Raw genomic sequence first — 17,790 nt, 5'->3', positions numbered from 1 at the left:
AAGTGGCCTGCCTTAATATTTTTAATTATCTCTTAGACAATCCTCCATTAATTATCTTTCTACAATATTTGGTTTTAAAGTATTACTCGTAATTAAAAACAGATAAAATCTCCCACTTGTGTTTACAATTGCATTTTGTAAATAAATCGTTGAGTCAATATTTCCTTTGTTTTTCTGTTAAGTCTCTTCCTACGTTCCGGCGGTTTTGTACCAATAATTGTAATTTTTTTATGTTGTACGTATGTACTGTGTAAAAAATGTAAAATGTACTAGAAAGTAAGGGTACAAATAAGATAATTAAAAAAATATGTAAATTAAAGAAATAAATAAAACGGACCAACAGTTCCGCATGACACAGACGTCGTACGGGTTTAGCCTATCTAATAATTATTGAATAAACACTTCTTTATATTTAAAAAAACGAGATTAACTTCTCACAAAAATATTTAGTTATTTTATGTATTTTCTTAGAGAAATCTTTTACATATTTTTATGGTACATACGTCGTTAACAAGCTACGTTTATCTTTTTTCAAATGTACAGGGTGTCCCAGTTCCTTCTGACGAAACTCAGGGAATCGATTCTACTCTTCGTTTGGAGCAAAAAATGCTCAGGAGAAAATTTTCGGAAAGTTCTCTATTTTGAAGATATTCGTCAATTTAGGACAAAAAAAAAAGCTTACAACTCCCAAAATGTTGAGACTACAACAAATCCAATTACACCATTTGAAAGAACGCTAAATTTGCTGTAAGATACTTCTATTTGCAAAAATCTGAATGACGAAATGTTAGCCAATATCAGTTGGAACATGTCAAAATTACAAAATTTAAAATTTTGGTCATGATTGCACGTTCTACTGAGGTTACAAAAAAATACGTACAACTTGTCAAATTTCACAAAAACTTCTTCATCTAATATGCTTTACGTTGATATATCCAGGTTTTTAAATAACGTTCTAGCAGAGTTGAAAAAAAAAAATCATGTAATTTTTACATGTTCCAACTGATATTGGCTAACATTTTGTGTCATTCAGATTATTGCAAATAGAAGTATCTTACAGAAAATTTAGCGTTCTTTCAAATGGTATAATTGGATTTGTTGTAGTCTCAACATTTTGGAAGTTGTAAGCGTTTTTTTGTGGTAAGGTAGTGAAAAGTTGAAAACACCTAAATTGACGAATATCATCAAAATAGAGAACTTTTCGAAAATTTTCTCCTGAGCATTTTTTACTCCAAACGAAGAATAGAATCGATTCCCTGGGTTTCGTCAGAAGGAACTGGGACACCCTGTATATTTGACGTTAAACTTGTTTTAGCCGTTTTTGAATTATTTCCGTTTCAATAAGATATTCCGAGGACGACTTCTTAAAAATCGGAAATATATTAAGCGGTCGGTAAAAAATCGATAAATTTAATTAAAAACAATTCATATTTAGGGGTCTCTAGAGGTGCTAAAACGAAATTTTATATTAGCTTTTAAAAAATGTATGACCTAGTTTACTTGAAAAATATTTGGTTTTTGGAAATGTTTTGGCTATGATAAACTTTGATTGCTTTTACTTTTATTGCAATCTACATAAATAATTCTTTAAAATGTTATATTCACATAGCTGATTTGAGTGAGTAGAACGGCGAACTAAAAATATTAAAAAATGGAAAAGTTCAACTTTCATAATTTTTGGTCGAAGCCAAGGCTTATTTACAAGAAATGGCGGAAACGTGCCCCATATTTTATAGTGTAGAATCACAAAAAAGGTTTGGCCCAAATCCATGAGACACCAACCTGGTCGTATCCTAAGTAGTTTAATTTGTTATTTAATTTATTTATCTTATATTGTTCTTCAAAAAAATCCAATAAACAACAGAAAATAAAAATTATAACAATTGCATGTATTTACTATAAAAAAAAGAGTGTGGCAACTTCTTTGCCTTTCAGTGGATATTATTTCTTTCAAAAGCAAGGCTTGTTGGTAGATTATAAAGATTAAACAGTTGCATTACAAGAGATTGCATAGAGCATGACCTATAAAAAGCAAAGACATAATTTATTTTATGAAGAACAAAAACAAAGTTGCAGAAAGTTGAAATGTATTATTGTTTCTATGTTGTGGCGTTTTAATGGTTTAAAAATTGCGTTTGCTATAAACAAACCAATGACAGGTATCATCGGCCTTAAGATAAAGTCGTTTCTGTATAACTAATAAAAAATAGATCAGTTTTCTGCAGCAGGTCGTGCACAACCTTTGCGTGTTTAATGTTTCATCTCTTGCGACCTCCTGCACGGAACCGTCACTTCAAATACTAGAACCGTCTGTTTACCGAAGGGGAAAACAAAATAGAAAGTGAATTTAAATTCGGCCAATAAAAACTCGGGGATAAATTGATCCAACAAATATCTACTTATTGCTCAATTATTCCAATTAACAATGAAATAATCGTTTACCAGAAATTACCAGAAAAATGGGATCGCGTCTTTTCTAAATTGTTATGGTTTTTTTTATAGGCAAAAAAGAACTGAAAATGGAAAAATTTCTAAATTTTCAACTGACAACAAAACGCTTCTAAAGGGAACAAAACTGGCGATGCCTACAAGGCTCACAAGGCTCTTGCTGCAGAGCATTTTGTGTGTTTTTATACAATTCTATCCTAAGGCAGAAATTTCCTGAAAACATAGAAACTATAGCATTTGCTGACGATTTAATGATCATTGTAACTGGCAAAAACACAAACGAAACTGAATATTTTGCCCACAAGGCGCTATATACAGGGTGACTGGCGATAAGTGTCGAAAATTTCAGGAGGTGTTTCTACTCACCACATGCAACAAGAAACTTCCTATAAACCCCTGTCCAAATCTCAACGATAAAGAAGTAATTTCAAGTTTTTTTTTGTTTTTTTTTTTAAATTTTTCGACATACATAGGTCCTCTAAATTGCTTAGAAACTTCAGAATTACTGACTTCAGAAAAATCTGGTTTTTGCCACCTGAAATAACGTTAAATTTGCTTTAAGAAAACTTATTTACATTGTAAAACTGATGGAAAATTTCTGCACAAAAAAATTCAGAATAAACAGAAATGTTGAAATTTGGAATTTTTTTAAAATGTTGGATTGGTAACTGTTAAAATCTACAAATACATGGAGCTTTGCAAATTCGTTCCCGAAAAAGTTCCCGATTCCATTAGCTTCCAGCGCTATACCCAACTTTTTCAATTGCGCTTCTGGAAGGCCCAAAAATTTGGCATTTTGTTGGAAAAACTTGTATGGATGAAGGGGGGCACGGCAAATTTTCCAGAAAATCCGTCTGGCTCTTGAGTTTCGTGTCAGTTCTTTAATGTTCGATTCAATCAGTTTGCTTTATGTTATCAGCTGACAACTTCCTCAGGTTGGTGATTTCGAAATTTGATTTTGAAATCGAAAAAGTTGGGTATACCTCTGGAAGCTAATGGAATGGGGAACTTTTAAGAGAATTTGTAAAGCTCCAGGAGTTTGTAGTTATTAACAGTTACCAATCCATGATTTTCAAAAAATTCCAAATTTCAACATTTCTGTACATTCTGAATTTTTTGTGCAGAAATTTTCCATCAGTTTTGCAATATAAATAATTTTTCTAAAAAACCAGATTTTTCTGCAGTCAGTAATTCTGAAGTTTCTAAGCAATATGGAAGTCGAAAAATTAAAAAAACCAAAAACTTGAAATTACTTCTTTACCGTTTAGATTTGGACAGGGGTTTACAAGAAGTTTTTTGTTGCATGTGGTGAGTAGAAACACCTCCTGAAATTTTCGACACTTATCGCCAGTCACCCTGTCATTCAGAATAGTGGTCTGAATCAATTAATTTAAAATTTAACCCGGATTCTTTGTTCATATTACAAGACAGTGAACAGATTAAGGAAGTGATGCTTTACTTGATGGGTGAAAAGTTGTAAGAAGTAAAAAAGCTTAAATATTTGGGGGTGATTTTCGATCAAATACTTAAAGGAAATCATCTAGACTATATATGTACCAAGGCGTTTCAAATAATTAATACACTATCAAGGGGCGCGAAGATCTACTGGGGATTAGGGAGTGTAGCTCTAGACATAATATATAAAGGAGCAATAGTACAAATCTTATCTTATGCGGCGCCGATTTGGTTAAATGCAATCTAATAATACCAACGTAGCCAAAAGAGACTGCGAAGAATGCAAAGATTACTGTTACTCAGGATCATAAAAGGATACCGAACCATCTCCTTCCAAGTCTCATGTACAATAGCTGGAACATCTCATCTAGAACTCTTGGTGGAAATATCAGATTTATATAACATCTTAAGGAAATAAACGAAAAAGATGTACCCAACATTAGACCTGTAGAAAAATGGGATGGGAAAAACTACAAGTCCTAATCTGAACCAACTGACAGCAGTTACTATGAATATTTACAGACGGAAGTAAATTTAACAACAGCGTAGGATGTGCTGCAGTGGTATTGGCACAAGGATTAGAAAAACCAATCTACCCAAACAAAACTATCGGATGACTGTTCAAATAATCAGGCTGAGCTGCTGGTGATTTTGAAAGCTTTGGAATGGCTGATAATAAAAGAAGAGGAGGAAAAGAATGTTTGGACCGAATTTGGACTGACAGCTATGCTTTATTGGCAGCAATAAAAAATTACAAAAACAATTTCCCATTCCCAGTACAGATCGGGAAGAACATATACGAATTAATAAAACATAAAAGATGGAAAATATGAATATCCTGGGTAAAAGCACGGGTAGGTAATTCTGGTAATAGCTGATCAAAAAGAAAGCCTATTTCCGCACTACAGAAACAAATTAGAAAAAGGGACAATCAAAAAATGGAATGAAGAATTTGAAACCAGCAATAAGGGGGAATGGACAAAAAGTTTTTTCATTCTGTCAAAGATAACAATAACAACTGACATCCAAATAAATTTTAAAACAACACAGACACTTTCAAACCACGGCTAACATAAAGTACCTTAAGCGCTTTGGTCTTAGAAGAAGACGACCAATGCAGCTGCCAAATCGGAAGGATACAAAATTGGTAACACCTGATATACAAATGTTCATTTTATGAAGTGACTAGAGTACCGCTGATAAAATCAGCACTCCAAGAAGGCGACAACTGGCCTTTACCACCAATGAGAAAACAACCAAAAGATTTTATTGATTATATAAATAAATACTTNTTCTGAAACCTACATCACACCAGACCGCATCTCACGATTTCTAAATAAATATCGATTAACGGTCACTAATCACCACACATATATAAATAAAATTGACTTCAATTTAATTTAATGCAATCTAATCATAATTTTTAACTAACTGCAAAATCTATCCTATTGTTGTTTTTCAATTAATTAAGGTTTTTAGTTGAGAAAAAAAAGTCAGTGTGACGAGCGGGATTCGAACCCACGATCTTCGGCTAGATACGCCGCTACTCTACCTCTTGAGCTATCGTGACTTCGATCCACACGGACACTAACTTCCCATCTCAACGCCACCTTTTTAATTTGGGAGGTTGAGTAGCGGCGTATTTAGCCGAAGGTCGTGGGTTCGAATCCCGCTCGTGACATTGACTTTTTTATCTCAACTAAATACCTTAATTAATTGAAAGATGTTTCGTAGACGCCGGCAAGAGAAAATATTGGATATCTACCCTCCAAGTCCGGGCGCTACCAGGGATAGTTGCCGACTGTTGCGTAAAGGATTTAGTGGATAAAAATGTAATAATTCGTTTTAGTTAATTTTATTAATTGACAATTTATGATATAAATACCGAAACTAAAATCTGGCCAGAAACAACTTAAAACTTAAAAGCAGTGTTTTACTCTCTTTTCCAGATATTGAGCTGTAATACTGATGTAAGTTGCCGGACAGTTTAAACAATAGATTTTGTAAATTTCGTTCAATTAACTAAGGTTTTTAGTTGAGATAAAAAAGTCAGTGTCACGAGCGGGATTCGAACTCACGATCTTTGGCTAGATACGTCGCTGCTCTACCACTGGAGCTATCGTGACCTCGATCCACTCGGACACTAACTTCCCATCTCAACCCCACCTTTTGAATTTTCCCTCCTTTTTGCCATTTTTCAATAATTTGAATATTAGTTGGTCAAGCGGACCACGAAACCTAGTGAACTTTTTACGTTTCGTTTTTGCAAAATAAATGTTATGTAAATCAATAATAATAATTGTTAAAGGAAATAATTTCAATAAAGCAATATGCCAAAAATGTACAAAATTGAAATGTAGAAAGTATAAAATAATCCCGCAATCTCAATGGAGCGGCTTAAATAAAGGGTTACTTACAAGGAGAAAAACAAAGGAATGGAAGATGATGTCGGAGGGTGTGTCAAATTTTCCTCTTTCTCGCCTCAGAAGGTCTCGCCAAACGAGAGACTGTCCTCTTAGTCAAGAGTGTCTTAACTTTTTAAAAGAGCGAGACGGCGCGGGAATGAGAGATCGTTTTTACGTCAATATTTTATTAATCCCTGTATAGCTGTTACACACAGGATTTGATGTCTGCGGCGGCGAAAGGATTAAACTGCAGATCCCAGGGCATCAAATCTGCAACGGAAAATGATCAAAGCCACCGGCTTGTATAATTCACTTCCATCTCGGGAAAACGAAGCCCTTAACTCTAGGGGCATAAAACTCAATCAATTATAGGAAGAAAAAAGTGATTCTTTAGTGCAAACTTTACAAAGAAATGTGTGTTATTTAGCAGTGTGGAGCGGTCAGTATTTCATAAATAACAAGACAACATAAGAATAGCACCACACTTTATGTGATTATGAAATACTTGGTTCAAATTTATATTATTTTTATCTGTGTATAATTCTTTTTTCCAAGCAGCATATGTTTTGTAATTCACCCAGGCCATGGAAATGTGGGAACTTAATAACTAATAAAAATGATATATAATAATATTCATAATGTGATAAATGATCAGTATATCTGTATCAGATAGAAGTGTAAGACTTTAGCAGAGGGTTAATTATTTAAGGATTTAACATGACTCATTAACCGTGCTTATTTATCGTGGCCAATAGAAAAGAAACTCCGCACGGCAAAAAATGAAGTTTTCCAGGAATTTATTAATATTCAGTCAAGCAATGATGTAAAACAAATTAGAGTTAGTAGTTTACACGACTTTTTTCGGTCATCTGTCAATTAGGAGGAAATTTAATTAAAGGACAAAAACAGAGTCAGGACGGCGGGAAATAGTACAGGGAAGAAAACGGGCTCCTGATTTCAATTTACGTTGCGTTTCTCCATGAATGTAATTCCTCGGCTCACAATTGGACAAAGCTTGTTTCTGACGTGAATTTGAGTTAAACGTTGACTGGGAATAATGGGATATCGTATAAAGCAGGCCGGGGACTGGCGGGAATATCGACTCGGCCCGGGTATAAAACTGATTTACGATTCATTTACCTTCTAAGGGTTGTTCTGAAGACGGTTCCCCGCTCATAAGGAGCCTGGAACTCACAACTGACGCTGTTTAGATTTCCGACGTTTACACGTTAAATATACACTAGATTTAATTATAAACGTTGTTCGATTCGAAGCGGGCAACTTCTAATTTTCCTTCAATTTTACGCATAAAAACAAATTTAGCCTTTTGTGTAGTAATTTTTAGCAGAAGTTAGTCATGTCAAGCCTCGGGGTGTGCGTTTAAAAAAAAAACCATTTGTAAGTATGTCGGGTTCGAATGGAGGGCCGCTAGATTCGAACCTGGGACCTTTACCTTACAGTCATGAGCGCCGTGTCAACGCGTAAACCGTTGCGGCCAACGACACCCCCGTGTGTTAATAGAATAAATAAAATCGTTAAACCTATGAAAACGTTATTACTTAAAACGAAACATTTGGAAATCCAAAAGGTGGTGATTTAGAACATAATTCTACTGAAGTATGAAGTTGTCTCCGATCGTCAAGCAAGTCTTGGTTTTGGCTGTCTGTAACGAATTCAGACACATCCAAAATTGGCTTTATCATTTTTCACAGTATCCGTTATAAAACTTAACCTGTACTAAGTTAGTCTCCACTTTTCCAGGCCGACTATCCTAGCTGATTTTGTCTGTCAAATCCGTTTTTTTAATTTTGACATCTTCAATGGCCATGTCATTCCCCTGTCTCCTATATATAACGCAAGTGGAAAATAAATGAAAGGACAGGAATACGACAAAACGCACTGACTGAACAAGTGACGGAATTACGTCAACTCTGATTATCCAGGTTCGTCTTTCCTTGCTGCATCTTATCATCGTGCCTTTTGCAATTGTGGATTTGTCATTTTACTAAGTTTGTTTCTCACAAAGCGTAAGTGGAACAAAAAGAAAAAGACAGAAGTGCGAATAAACGCACTGACTCAGCATATAAACTTGTAATTACGTCGACTCAGGTTATCCAGGTCTGTCTTGCCTTGCTGTTCAGCCGCGTTTGAACATCTTGCCTTCTTCAGTGCTAGATGTGTCATTCTCTTAAGTTTCTTCCACAAGAAGAATAGGAATTCTTTCTCATAAAGCGTAAGAAGAACGTAAAGAATACGATTAAAATGAGAGAAAACGTACTGACTCTTTTTGTTAATTCGTTAGGTCGACGTCGATTATCCGGGTCCTTCATTCCTTTCTGGTCCCAAGTGTTTTGTCGTTTTGCCATTTTCGATGAAGGTTTGTTCTTTTCAGTTTCCTTCACGAATAACGTAAGGGGAAAATAAAGAAAAAGACAAACATGCGATGCGAGAAAACATACTGACTCAGCAAGTGAACTTGTAGTTAGGTCCGATTATCCAGGTCCACGTTTCCTTGTGCTGTAAGGCGCGTAAGTCTACTCTACTGTACTAATAATAATATATAACTATTATATATAAACTATAATTATTATAACAATAATGTATTGTAATAATATATAACTATCGTTGTCGTTGAAATAAAAAAGTTAGTGCCACGAGTGGGATCGAAGTCACGATAGCTCAAGTGATATAGCCTCGGCGTATTTAGCCGAAGGTCGTGGGTTCGAATCCCGCTCGGGACACTGACTTTTTTATCTCAACCAAGACCTTACATGGAAAGAATATCTATCTCATCTTATCTAGCTTGGTTTCCGATTGTTCTAGTCAGCCTATCAACAATGGAAGGGGGCCGCGGTAGCCGAGTGGTTAAGGCGTCAGACTCTCGGCTAGTAGATCTCGCGGTCGTGGGTTCGATCCCTACCGTCGCCTCTGGACTTTTTCTGACGCCTAAGGGGACCGGTGGCCGCAATTGAAAGAAATTGACACGGCACTCATCAATGGAAGGGGCGGGATCGGATCTCAGCGACCCTGAATTTGGTCCCAACCCCCTTCAAAAATGTTTTTCTTCGATGGAAGAACACCGGTACAACAGGCGCTCAAGTTCACATTTGTGTTGCGAGCCCTCCCCCAAAATATGAAGCCAGGGATAAAGTACAATAAGCTGTAGCGATGGATGTCTGTCAAAACCGGCATTCCATTATACCAGCTTTAATGGTTGATCTGACCTGGCGTGCATATTACTTTGGCATGATTTATAAATAGACAGGTGTGCCGAAACAGCAAGTCAACTTTTGTGAATTTGCAAAGTTTGGTCTCCCATCATCCTGGTTCGTCTATTCCTGTTCGTTTGGTCTTCGAACGCGTTTCAGTCTTTCGCTATTTTCTGTGATCACCCTATCATCATATTGTATCTTAAAAACACTTGTGAAATTGTTGTTTGTCTATTACCACAATCGTGACCGGTCTATTTGCTTTCTTGCTTTCGTCTCGTAGACGCATTTCGTCACTTCATTAATTTTCTTTTGTAGGTTTTGCATACCTTAAAGAGAACAAGGCACAGAAAGTGTTAGGTCGTCTCCGATCAACCTGGTCGACCAGGTGCGTGTTCAGTCGGACGCGTTAGTTTGCCATTATCGTCGGTTTTCTTCTTTTCAACTAAGTGAAGGACTTCGAATACATTTCATGACATACGTGCCAGATTTTGCACAATTTACCACTTTTACGACTCTTCAATTAAATTTATAACACGAAGATATTTTGCTAAGGGTGGTTGATAGACGATGTTAAAGAAATAATGCAGGGCCATGACAAACATTTTGGTTGTTTGTTGTAGTAGGAAATCTATCATCCTTAAAGGCCAATCCTGTCTGATTCCAAAATCACTATTTATTATATGACCTTCAATTTTATTGTATTTAGATGCCACATTTTTGTTCAGTTGCGGTTTATAGCGAAAATTAATAATAAAAAATCTTTTAAAATCTAAAGCACTTGGTGAAGACCTTAAAAAACACTCGCTCAGTCCTATTTTGGAAATTTTAGAAAGATATTTCTCTGGAAGACAACAGATAGACGCTGCTCACTTTGCTTTGAATGAGGCATAGTTGTCTCTTTGCTTTTATCCCCGTTTAATAAAAACCATCTAGAACGAGCCCGGAGACGGACAAAAGACAACAGAAGAGTACTTTTCAAAGTTACTTATACAGAGAGGCATCTCATTCTCCACATGACCAACGCACGCTTCGCTCCCCAAAAATCCTGTACAAATAATTAATTATATACTTGTCATCGAGTCTATTAATCACTACCCAACATCTCCATTCAGCTGGTGGCAGCAGAGGGTTCACAATGCGTACGTTATCTGACCCGTCTATTTCAAACGGCTAAATTGTCTAATGATCCAAGGTACAACAAAAACAAGAATTAACCGGAATAAATGTAATAATACAAAAGGAGGGCCAATTCGAAAAGGTTGGGTTGAGGTGGGAAGTTAGTGTCCGAGTGATCGAAGTCACGATAGCTCAAGTGGTAGAGAAGCGGCGTATTTAGCCGAAGGTCGTGGGTTCGAAACCCGCTCGTGACACTGACTTTTTTATCAGATATCTTACATAAAGATTAATTAATTGAAAGATAAAGGGTTACTGATTTCTGCTTAATGAATGCATATTCACGACCTCATTGCAATGGAGGCTATCTCTCTTCTATTTTATTCTTTCATAACGTGATGTAATAACAACATACCCAAACTAACCTTAAGGATGAAAAACGTCATAAAAACATCACCCCCAACTATTATTGTCTGATATTGGTCGAAAAGATCGAATTAGATTAGAAAAAATTGTGTGATTCTCCAGACAATCAGTAAGCTCAATTCAAGTGCATTTATATGTGCAAAGTCCAGCTTACATAAATCGATCATTCTTTCTAGGGATATAAAATCAATTTTTGAAGTTATGTTCCTGGACACCAATGTCTTTAAATTTAGCAAGATCTGGTGTTTAAAAACATTTGGAACAGTGTATTTTTTGAATTTCAAAATTCACTTTTGTTACTGATAAAATGCCCTAGGGCTCGTTCAGATTCAATATATAAATAAAAGAATTTTTAATTAAATAAGGGAACAGTCTACAATAAAAATGTGCAACATGTGTCATTCTTTTGAAGTGGTTTTTAAAATTGTTACTGCGCGTACAGACTGTAATGATTACTTTCCAATTAATTAATCTTTATGTAAGATATCTGATAAAAAAGTCAGTGTCATGAGCAGGATTCGAACCCACGACCTTCGGCTAGATACGCCGCTGTTCTACCACTTGAGCTATCGTGACTTCTATCCACTCGGACATCAACTTCCCATCTCAACCCACCTTTCGAATTTTCCCTCGTTTTTGCCATTTTTCAAATGTCGTGTAATCTATTCGATTCTCGGCGACAAATGAAACAGCCGCGGAAAGCTTTAGTGAAGATATACTTCATTTTACTTATTAAGTCCATTAGATTTCGTGGTCCGATTGATCAAATAACTTCTTTCCAATTAATTAATCTTTAAGTAAGACATTGGTTGAGACAAAAGAGTAGATCGAAGTCACGATAGCTCAATTGGTAGAGCAGCGGCGTATTTATCCGAAGGTCGTGTGTTCGAATCCCGCTCGTGACACTAGGTTTTTTATCTCAATCAATGCTTTACTTAAAGATTAATTAATTGGAAGGAATTTGTTTAGTCAATCGGACCACGAAACCGAATCTATGTAATGATTACATTGTGGAATGGAATATTCATTCGCTTGATTGTACTGTTGGCCATAATTAAATTTAAAAGAAGAACCATTTTTTCACATATTCAACATACCGAACGAAGGCAGTTGAACCATTTCCTTTCTTTGGACATATATCTGTTTCAAAACTTTTATATTTTAGGACTTTTTAATTTTTTTTTTTAAAGTAATGTTTTCACTGATGACCATATTCATTTGGTAGACATATACCATACATAATAACAAATTAAATCGATTATATTTCGTGGTCCGATTGGCCAAATAACTTCTTTCAATTAATTAATCTTTATTTGAGATATTGGTCGAAATGAAAAAGTTAGTGTCATGAGCGGGATTCGAACTCACGAGCTCAAGTGGTTAGAGCAGCAGCGTATTGAGCCGAAGGTCGTGGGTTCGAATCCCGCTCGTGACACTGACATTTTTATCTCAACCAAGACCTTACATAAAAAGAATAATTAATTGAAAGAAGTAACTTGGTCAATTGACCACTAAAACATAAATGGATTACCATTAAAATCAAAACTTTCGATATATGCTTACTTACTCAAACCTTTTTGGTTCGGGTCCTAAGGTTAAAGATCGACCAAATATTCCAGTATTTAAATAAGACAAAGTTTTCAATCAAAAATTTTATAAATTTCTCCTGCCCCTTTTTATGTAACCTATAACCCTTCACAGAGATCTTCACATGCCAACTGTTCTTTCATCCATAAAAATATATTACAGACGTTTTCATTGCCAGTAATGTCACAATCACTGAAATTCAATCTGCTGGTTGTATGTAACACATTGTTTTAGATGAAAATAAGTGAAGTCGAAAAAAAGGAAAACTATTCTGGATGCCTGTCTTGCTAAGTCTATAGGCAGACGTCTCGTTTGTTGGAATTTTAACCATCTGGGAATTTTTCTAATTATTTAGTCTTTTATAAGTTCTGCTGAAGAAACACGTGAAATTTTAATGGCAGTAGTATAAAAGAAGAAAAAACTTGGGGCTTATCTATTTTATCTTTGAAATATGCAAAACTACGACCCGTTTGTGGATGAAGACATATTTTCCTGATGCTTGTTCAATATTAGACATTGAAGACTTGTTGTTTACAGTGTCCTATCAATTTTATATAAATTCGAAACGAGAGTCGTGGGTTCGAATCCCGCTCGTGACACTAACCTTTTCATTTCGACAAATACGCTTACATAAACATAATAACAATGTTGAACTGGAACGAAATGACTCAAAATTTTCAAAAAAAAAAAATTATATAGCTAAAAGAATATGTTTTAATACTATCAGATAAAATTAGTAATAATTTAAAAAGTTTCTCTACTTGTTCTTTCAAGGGTAGAGAAATAGTGTGAGCTATCTTTAATCTGGTAAAAGTGGTCCCATGGGCGATGGGGGCACCAAACCAACGATCAGAGTGCACCGGAATATTTATCTTCCACCTTCCCAAACCACTTTCTTCTCTTTCTTTTCAAAGTCGTTTATTTGCCCGAGTTGAAGTCCGGACTTTAAACGGTTTCACGATGAGTGTGTCGATTGTATATAAATAATCAATTCGAAATTCTTTATCAATCCCTTTGTGACAAGGACAAAAGAAATTATTAATCAATGATCTAGAAAAAATAAAAGGAAATTATGCCTCTTTTGGCAAGAACTCTGTCAACCGTTACGACCTCATTATTTTGGCATGAATAAACGCATGCATTACCATAATTGCATTTATTCATAAATCGCCGTAGAAAAGAAGCACATCACTTTTTGTAAATGGTGGTCCTACTCACAGATCTGTTGTTTTCCAACGATCCGGATTTTTAGCATTAAACGCTCATCGTCAGGTTGAAGGAGTCTCTCGACATGAATTGTAAGAGTGAACTGATCTCCCGCCAATGAGAAACTGATTTTTCATGCCGTCTTTGAACTATCGAAAAACTTGAATTACAACTAAATATTATCCTTATATTTACTATAAAAAATTAAATTAAGGATTAATTTAGGTTATTGGTAGAGATAAAAAAGACAGTGTCACGAGCGGGATTCGAACCCACGACCTTCGGCTAGATACGCCGCTGTTCTACCACTTGAGCTACCGTGACCTCGATCCACTCGGACACTAACTTCCCATCTCAACCCCACCTTTTGAATTTTCCCTCCTTTTTGCCATTTTTCAAATGTCTTGTAATCTATTGGTGCTCATTGATAGTGTGCGTTTCTATGCGACAGAGATGCACGGGTCTTATCACCATTCCTTGGACCTAGCAGATGTTAACTTTCTTTTGCATACCTAATTTTGTCTTGCAATTGACCACAATCTTTGAGCTAATGGTGTTTGAGCTTAGCGCTTTGATGGCTCCTTCGCTATCTGACATGGCAGTTATATTCTTGGTTTTGTACCCTTTATTCAGAATGAACTTGATTTCAGCTTGGAAGATATTGGTGTATTTTCTCATGGGTTTGTGTATTTAGTTCCACGACCGAATACTCCAGCCCCCGTACCTTCTTGCATTCTAGATCCACGTGTGAACCATTAGATGGTGGTATTCTTAAAGGAAGTGGTTTGCTCACTTTCCGATTCCTTTTTGGTAGCTAAGTTTATTTAGAACTTTGGGTTAAACGCAAACATCCTGCTCATGTCGTCTCTTGGGGCCAGGAGGATGGTCTTTCATTAGGTTGTTGCTATCTCACCATTTTAGTTTTATTCCTATTCCAGGTTTCTGTTTCATAATAAGAATAATAGTTTTCTGTGCTGTCCTCGTTATCATGCGGTGGAGGAGGATGAATCCCAGTATTTTCTTCATACCAGATCTTTTAGGCAATTTTACGTGTTAAATATAAATTGGACATGGAAAAAATAAACCAGCACATAAAAAATATTGTTTTAGTCCTGTAACATCAATAAATTTTTTAAATAAATAAATGTACAATATTTTATAAATATTATCAATTCGGAAAAATAAAATAAAACATAAATTTGATTACCGACTGATGTACTTGCAGTTGGCCGTTTTTAATCATATTGTCTGTCACACGCATTTTGGCATTTCGACAACTTTGCGTGCTGTGTCTAATAGACCAAAATGGCAAGAAACTACCATACTGTACTTACAGACCCCACGGAGAAATCACATAATTTTTTGCACTTATTACGCTAATAAATATATTCACTCATACAACCAATACACAATGATGTAATATTTTATATAAAACTATTAATACTAAACTTTACTTTACTAAAATTTGTTTCTGACTTCGCAATTTCTTTGATTTGTCTTCGGTAAATTCATAATCGCTTAAAAACACGGTTATTAATCTATCTTGTCATTGTTTCCAGGTGTCTACAACAAAAAATGAACTACAGGGAAAAAGAGAAACAGGTTCTAGATCAAATCCTTGGCCCATCGAGTTACGACGCTAGGATAAGACCTTCTGGTGAAAACGGAACAGGTATTAAACAAAACATATTAACTTTTTTTTTTTAAATAATAACTTACACAAATCCAGGCAAGAATGTAAATTTACACCAGGAATTTACTTCCTTGTTGGTTTTTTGCCTATATTGAGAAAATTTAGAATTTAATCAAATGTCTTTAATAAAATGTAGTAATCGGACATTAATATGATTTTTTTATACACTGTCTAATGTAATAAATAATATGTATATGATATATGTTTTGTAATAATGTATAGAATGCACATGGGTAACACGACACGATACAAAAATTGTAATGAACGAACAGAAGCAGTCTAGACTTCCCTTAAGTGTACAAATTTGTAAGGTTCTTTTGAGGATGAAAAGCCCTATGTTCTTTTATCAAGACAACCCCCCTCAGCCTGCATCGATTGCAACTTGAGACAAATTGTATTGGTGTGAGAGTTGAAAATAGGGCAAAAATATCGAGGGATTTGGGTGTCTAGGAGGTTGGAATAGAGTGCCCTGGAAGTAGAAGATTAACAAAACACTAAAAACTATTTCTCAAACAGTTTACAAGGTTTACAAGGGTATAGAACGTCTTTTTTCAGATATATTGATGGTATTGTCCAATTATAGACAATTGAACAATAGGGTTGTGTTAAAGATATCGCGTGTCAACTTTTCACATATTCCATTGCAGATGGCAATGACACGTCACTTAGCACCCTCGGCCCTTCTGAAGTTTAAGGGCGTGAAATATCCGCGGCGGTGTCCAAAGAGTGCATGAAGTGTCCTCGACCCCGGCCCTTAAAAGGCGCTCTCATGACGAGTCCGACCTTAACTAAATTATGCAAATTCTCGGTGCTCTTCTCCTCGCAAGACTCTTCCTGCAAAGGCCGAAGAACAAAGGGCTGAAGAGACCATTGTTCTTCACACTCACGTCTAACTCGCCGGCTCTTTCCTCTCTTATCCGGCAATCGGTTGAAATTCTCGTTTTCACTTTCGATCTTTTTATAATCGACAATGTTAACCATTTTTTCTCACGGGGGTTTGGCAATTGTAACTTTTTTTTTGTCTCGGATTGACCCCAACATGGTCGAATTAATAATTTTGTAAAAGGCTATTCCTCCCGAAACAAACAGCCAAGACATAAGCGCATAAACTAACCATATAATACCATGTGTTTTGCCTAAAATCAACTCATTCTCTTTGGGTTTTCAAGACAAATTCTATGCAGGAAGGACATTTTACAAGTGCTTCATACGAAAAAAAACCCTCTTAGCTCTTTGGAGAATCTCGACTCGTACCCAAAGTGCAACCACTTTTCAAAATTTCTTACGGAAAGAAAGTGTGGGAGAGTAAGTTCATGTGTCCATTTCCATGCTAGACACCCTTTTTCGTGGGTGTTTTTTGTCATACAAAGGTTCAAAACGTCCTAGGCCAAGTAGTTTTAGATGTTTTTTCAATTTTTGTTATTCATAAAATGATAAGATGGTCGAATTTGAACCTCGCGTTGTAACAAGCTTTGGGTATCTTGGAAACAAGATTTATCGGTGCTATTACCTCTTTATTATCAAAACCTTTCAAAATTTTTAATAATTGATATTAACTGAAACATAGGTTTTTTTACTTAATCGGCAGGTATAAATTTGAGGATTGAAAGGCTAAAAAACCTTTTGTACTAGGAGATTATGGTGCTCTTCCTCTTATGGGTTATAGTTATCAAGGTTCAGATTTTTTACCAGACGCCTTAGTTTTGGTTTTTTAATTATATTTGCTGGAATGAGCTTTTCTTTGCCCTACATTAGAAACCTACTGCCTTTACAGTTACATACATGTATTGCAGTTGCCTTGGCAGAACCTACAAAAACGATCTTCTGACTATCCGATCTTTTCGTATGTCTATAGATTTGGCAGTATCTGCTGAAGCAGGTCTGTTGTAAGTTTAGGGAAAATTTCTTTTTATCTATTGTACCTGTGGTGTTGGTTCCACCAGGTTTGAGTTATTTTTGCTGATCTATTCGGCGTTGGTACTTTTTTTATGGTGTCTTGATTTTTTGGTTATGATGAAACCTGGCTTATCGGCCATACCCCGACAGCCGAACAAGAGACAGTTCCATGTTCTTATTTCTCCTAGTAGACTCATGTACACCCGTGTAATTCCAGTATTTCTAAACGGTTAGGTACAATGTTTCCGATGTAGTAATCAGATTTTGTTGGCAAAGAAAAACACCCATTTTTTACAGTTTGAATAACTTCACTAGTTTCGTGGTCCGCTTGACCAATTAATATCTTACA

At 35.6% G+C, this 17,790-nt stretch overlaps 1 protein-coding gene across 3 annotated transcripts in view; it reads left to right on the top strand.

The window, feature by feature from the left end:
- LOC106661879 (glutamate-gated chloride channel) overlaps window positions 1–17,790 on the top strand; it is a 185,290-nt gene that overhangs the window by 148,683 nt on the left and 18,817 nt on the right. For all 3 annotated transcript variants that reach the window (XM_014385611.2, XM_014385610.2, XM_014385606.2), the window contains exon 4: window positions 15,412–15,524. In XM_014385611.2, the coding sequence (XP_014241097.1) occupies window positions 15,412–15,524 (113 nt within the window). The remainder of the gene's footprint in view (window positions 1–15,411; window positions 15,525–17,790) is intronic.

The sequence above is a fragment of the Cimex lectularius genome, unplaced genomic scaffold, assembly GCF_000648675.2.
Source record: "Cimex lectularius strain Harlan isolate CLEC.00 unplaced genomic scaffold, Clec_2.1 scaffold34, whole genome shotgun sequence".
Taxonomy (NCBI): domain Eukaryota; kingdom Metazoa; phylum Arthropoda; class Insecta; order Hemiptera; family Cimicidae; genus Cimex; species Cimex lectularius.
The sequence above is the reverse complement of the archived record's forward strand: the minus strand, read 5'-3'. Positions and strand labels throughout refer to the sequence as shown.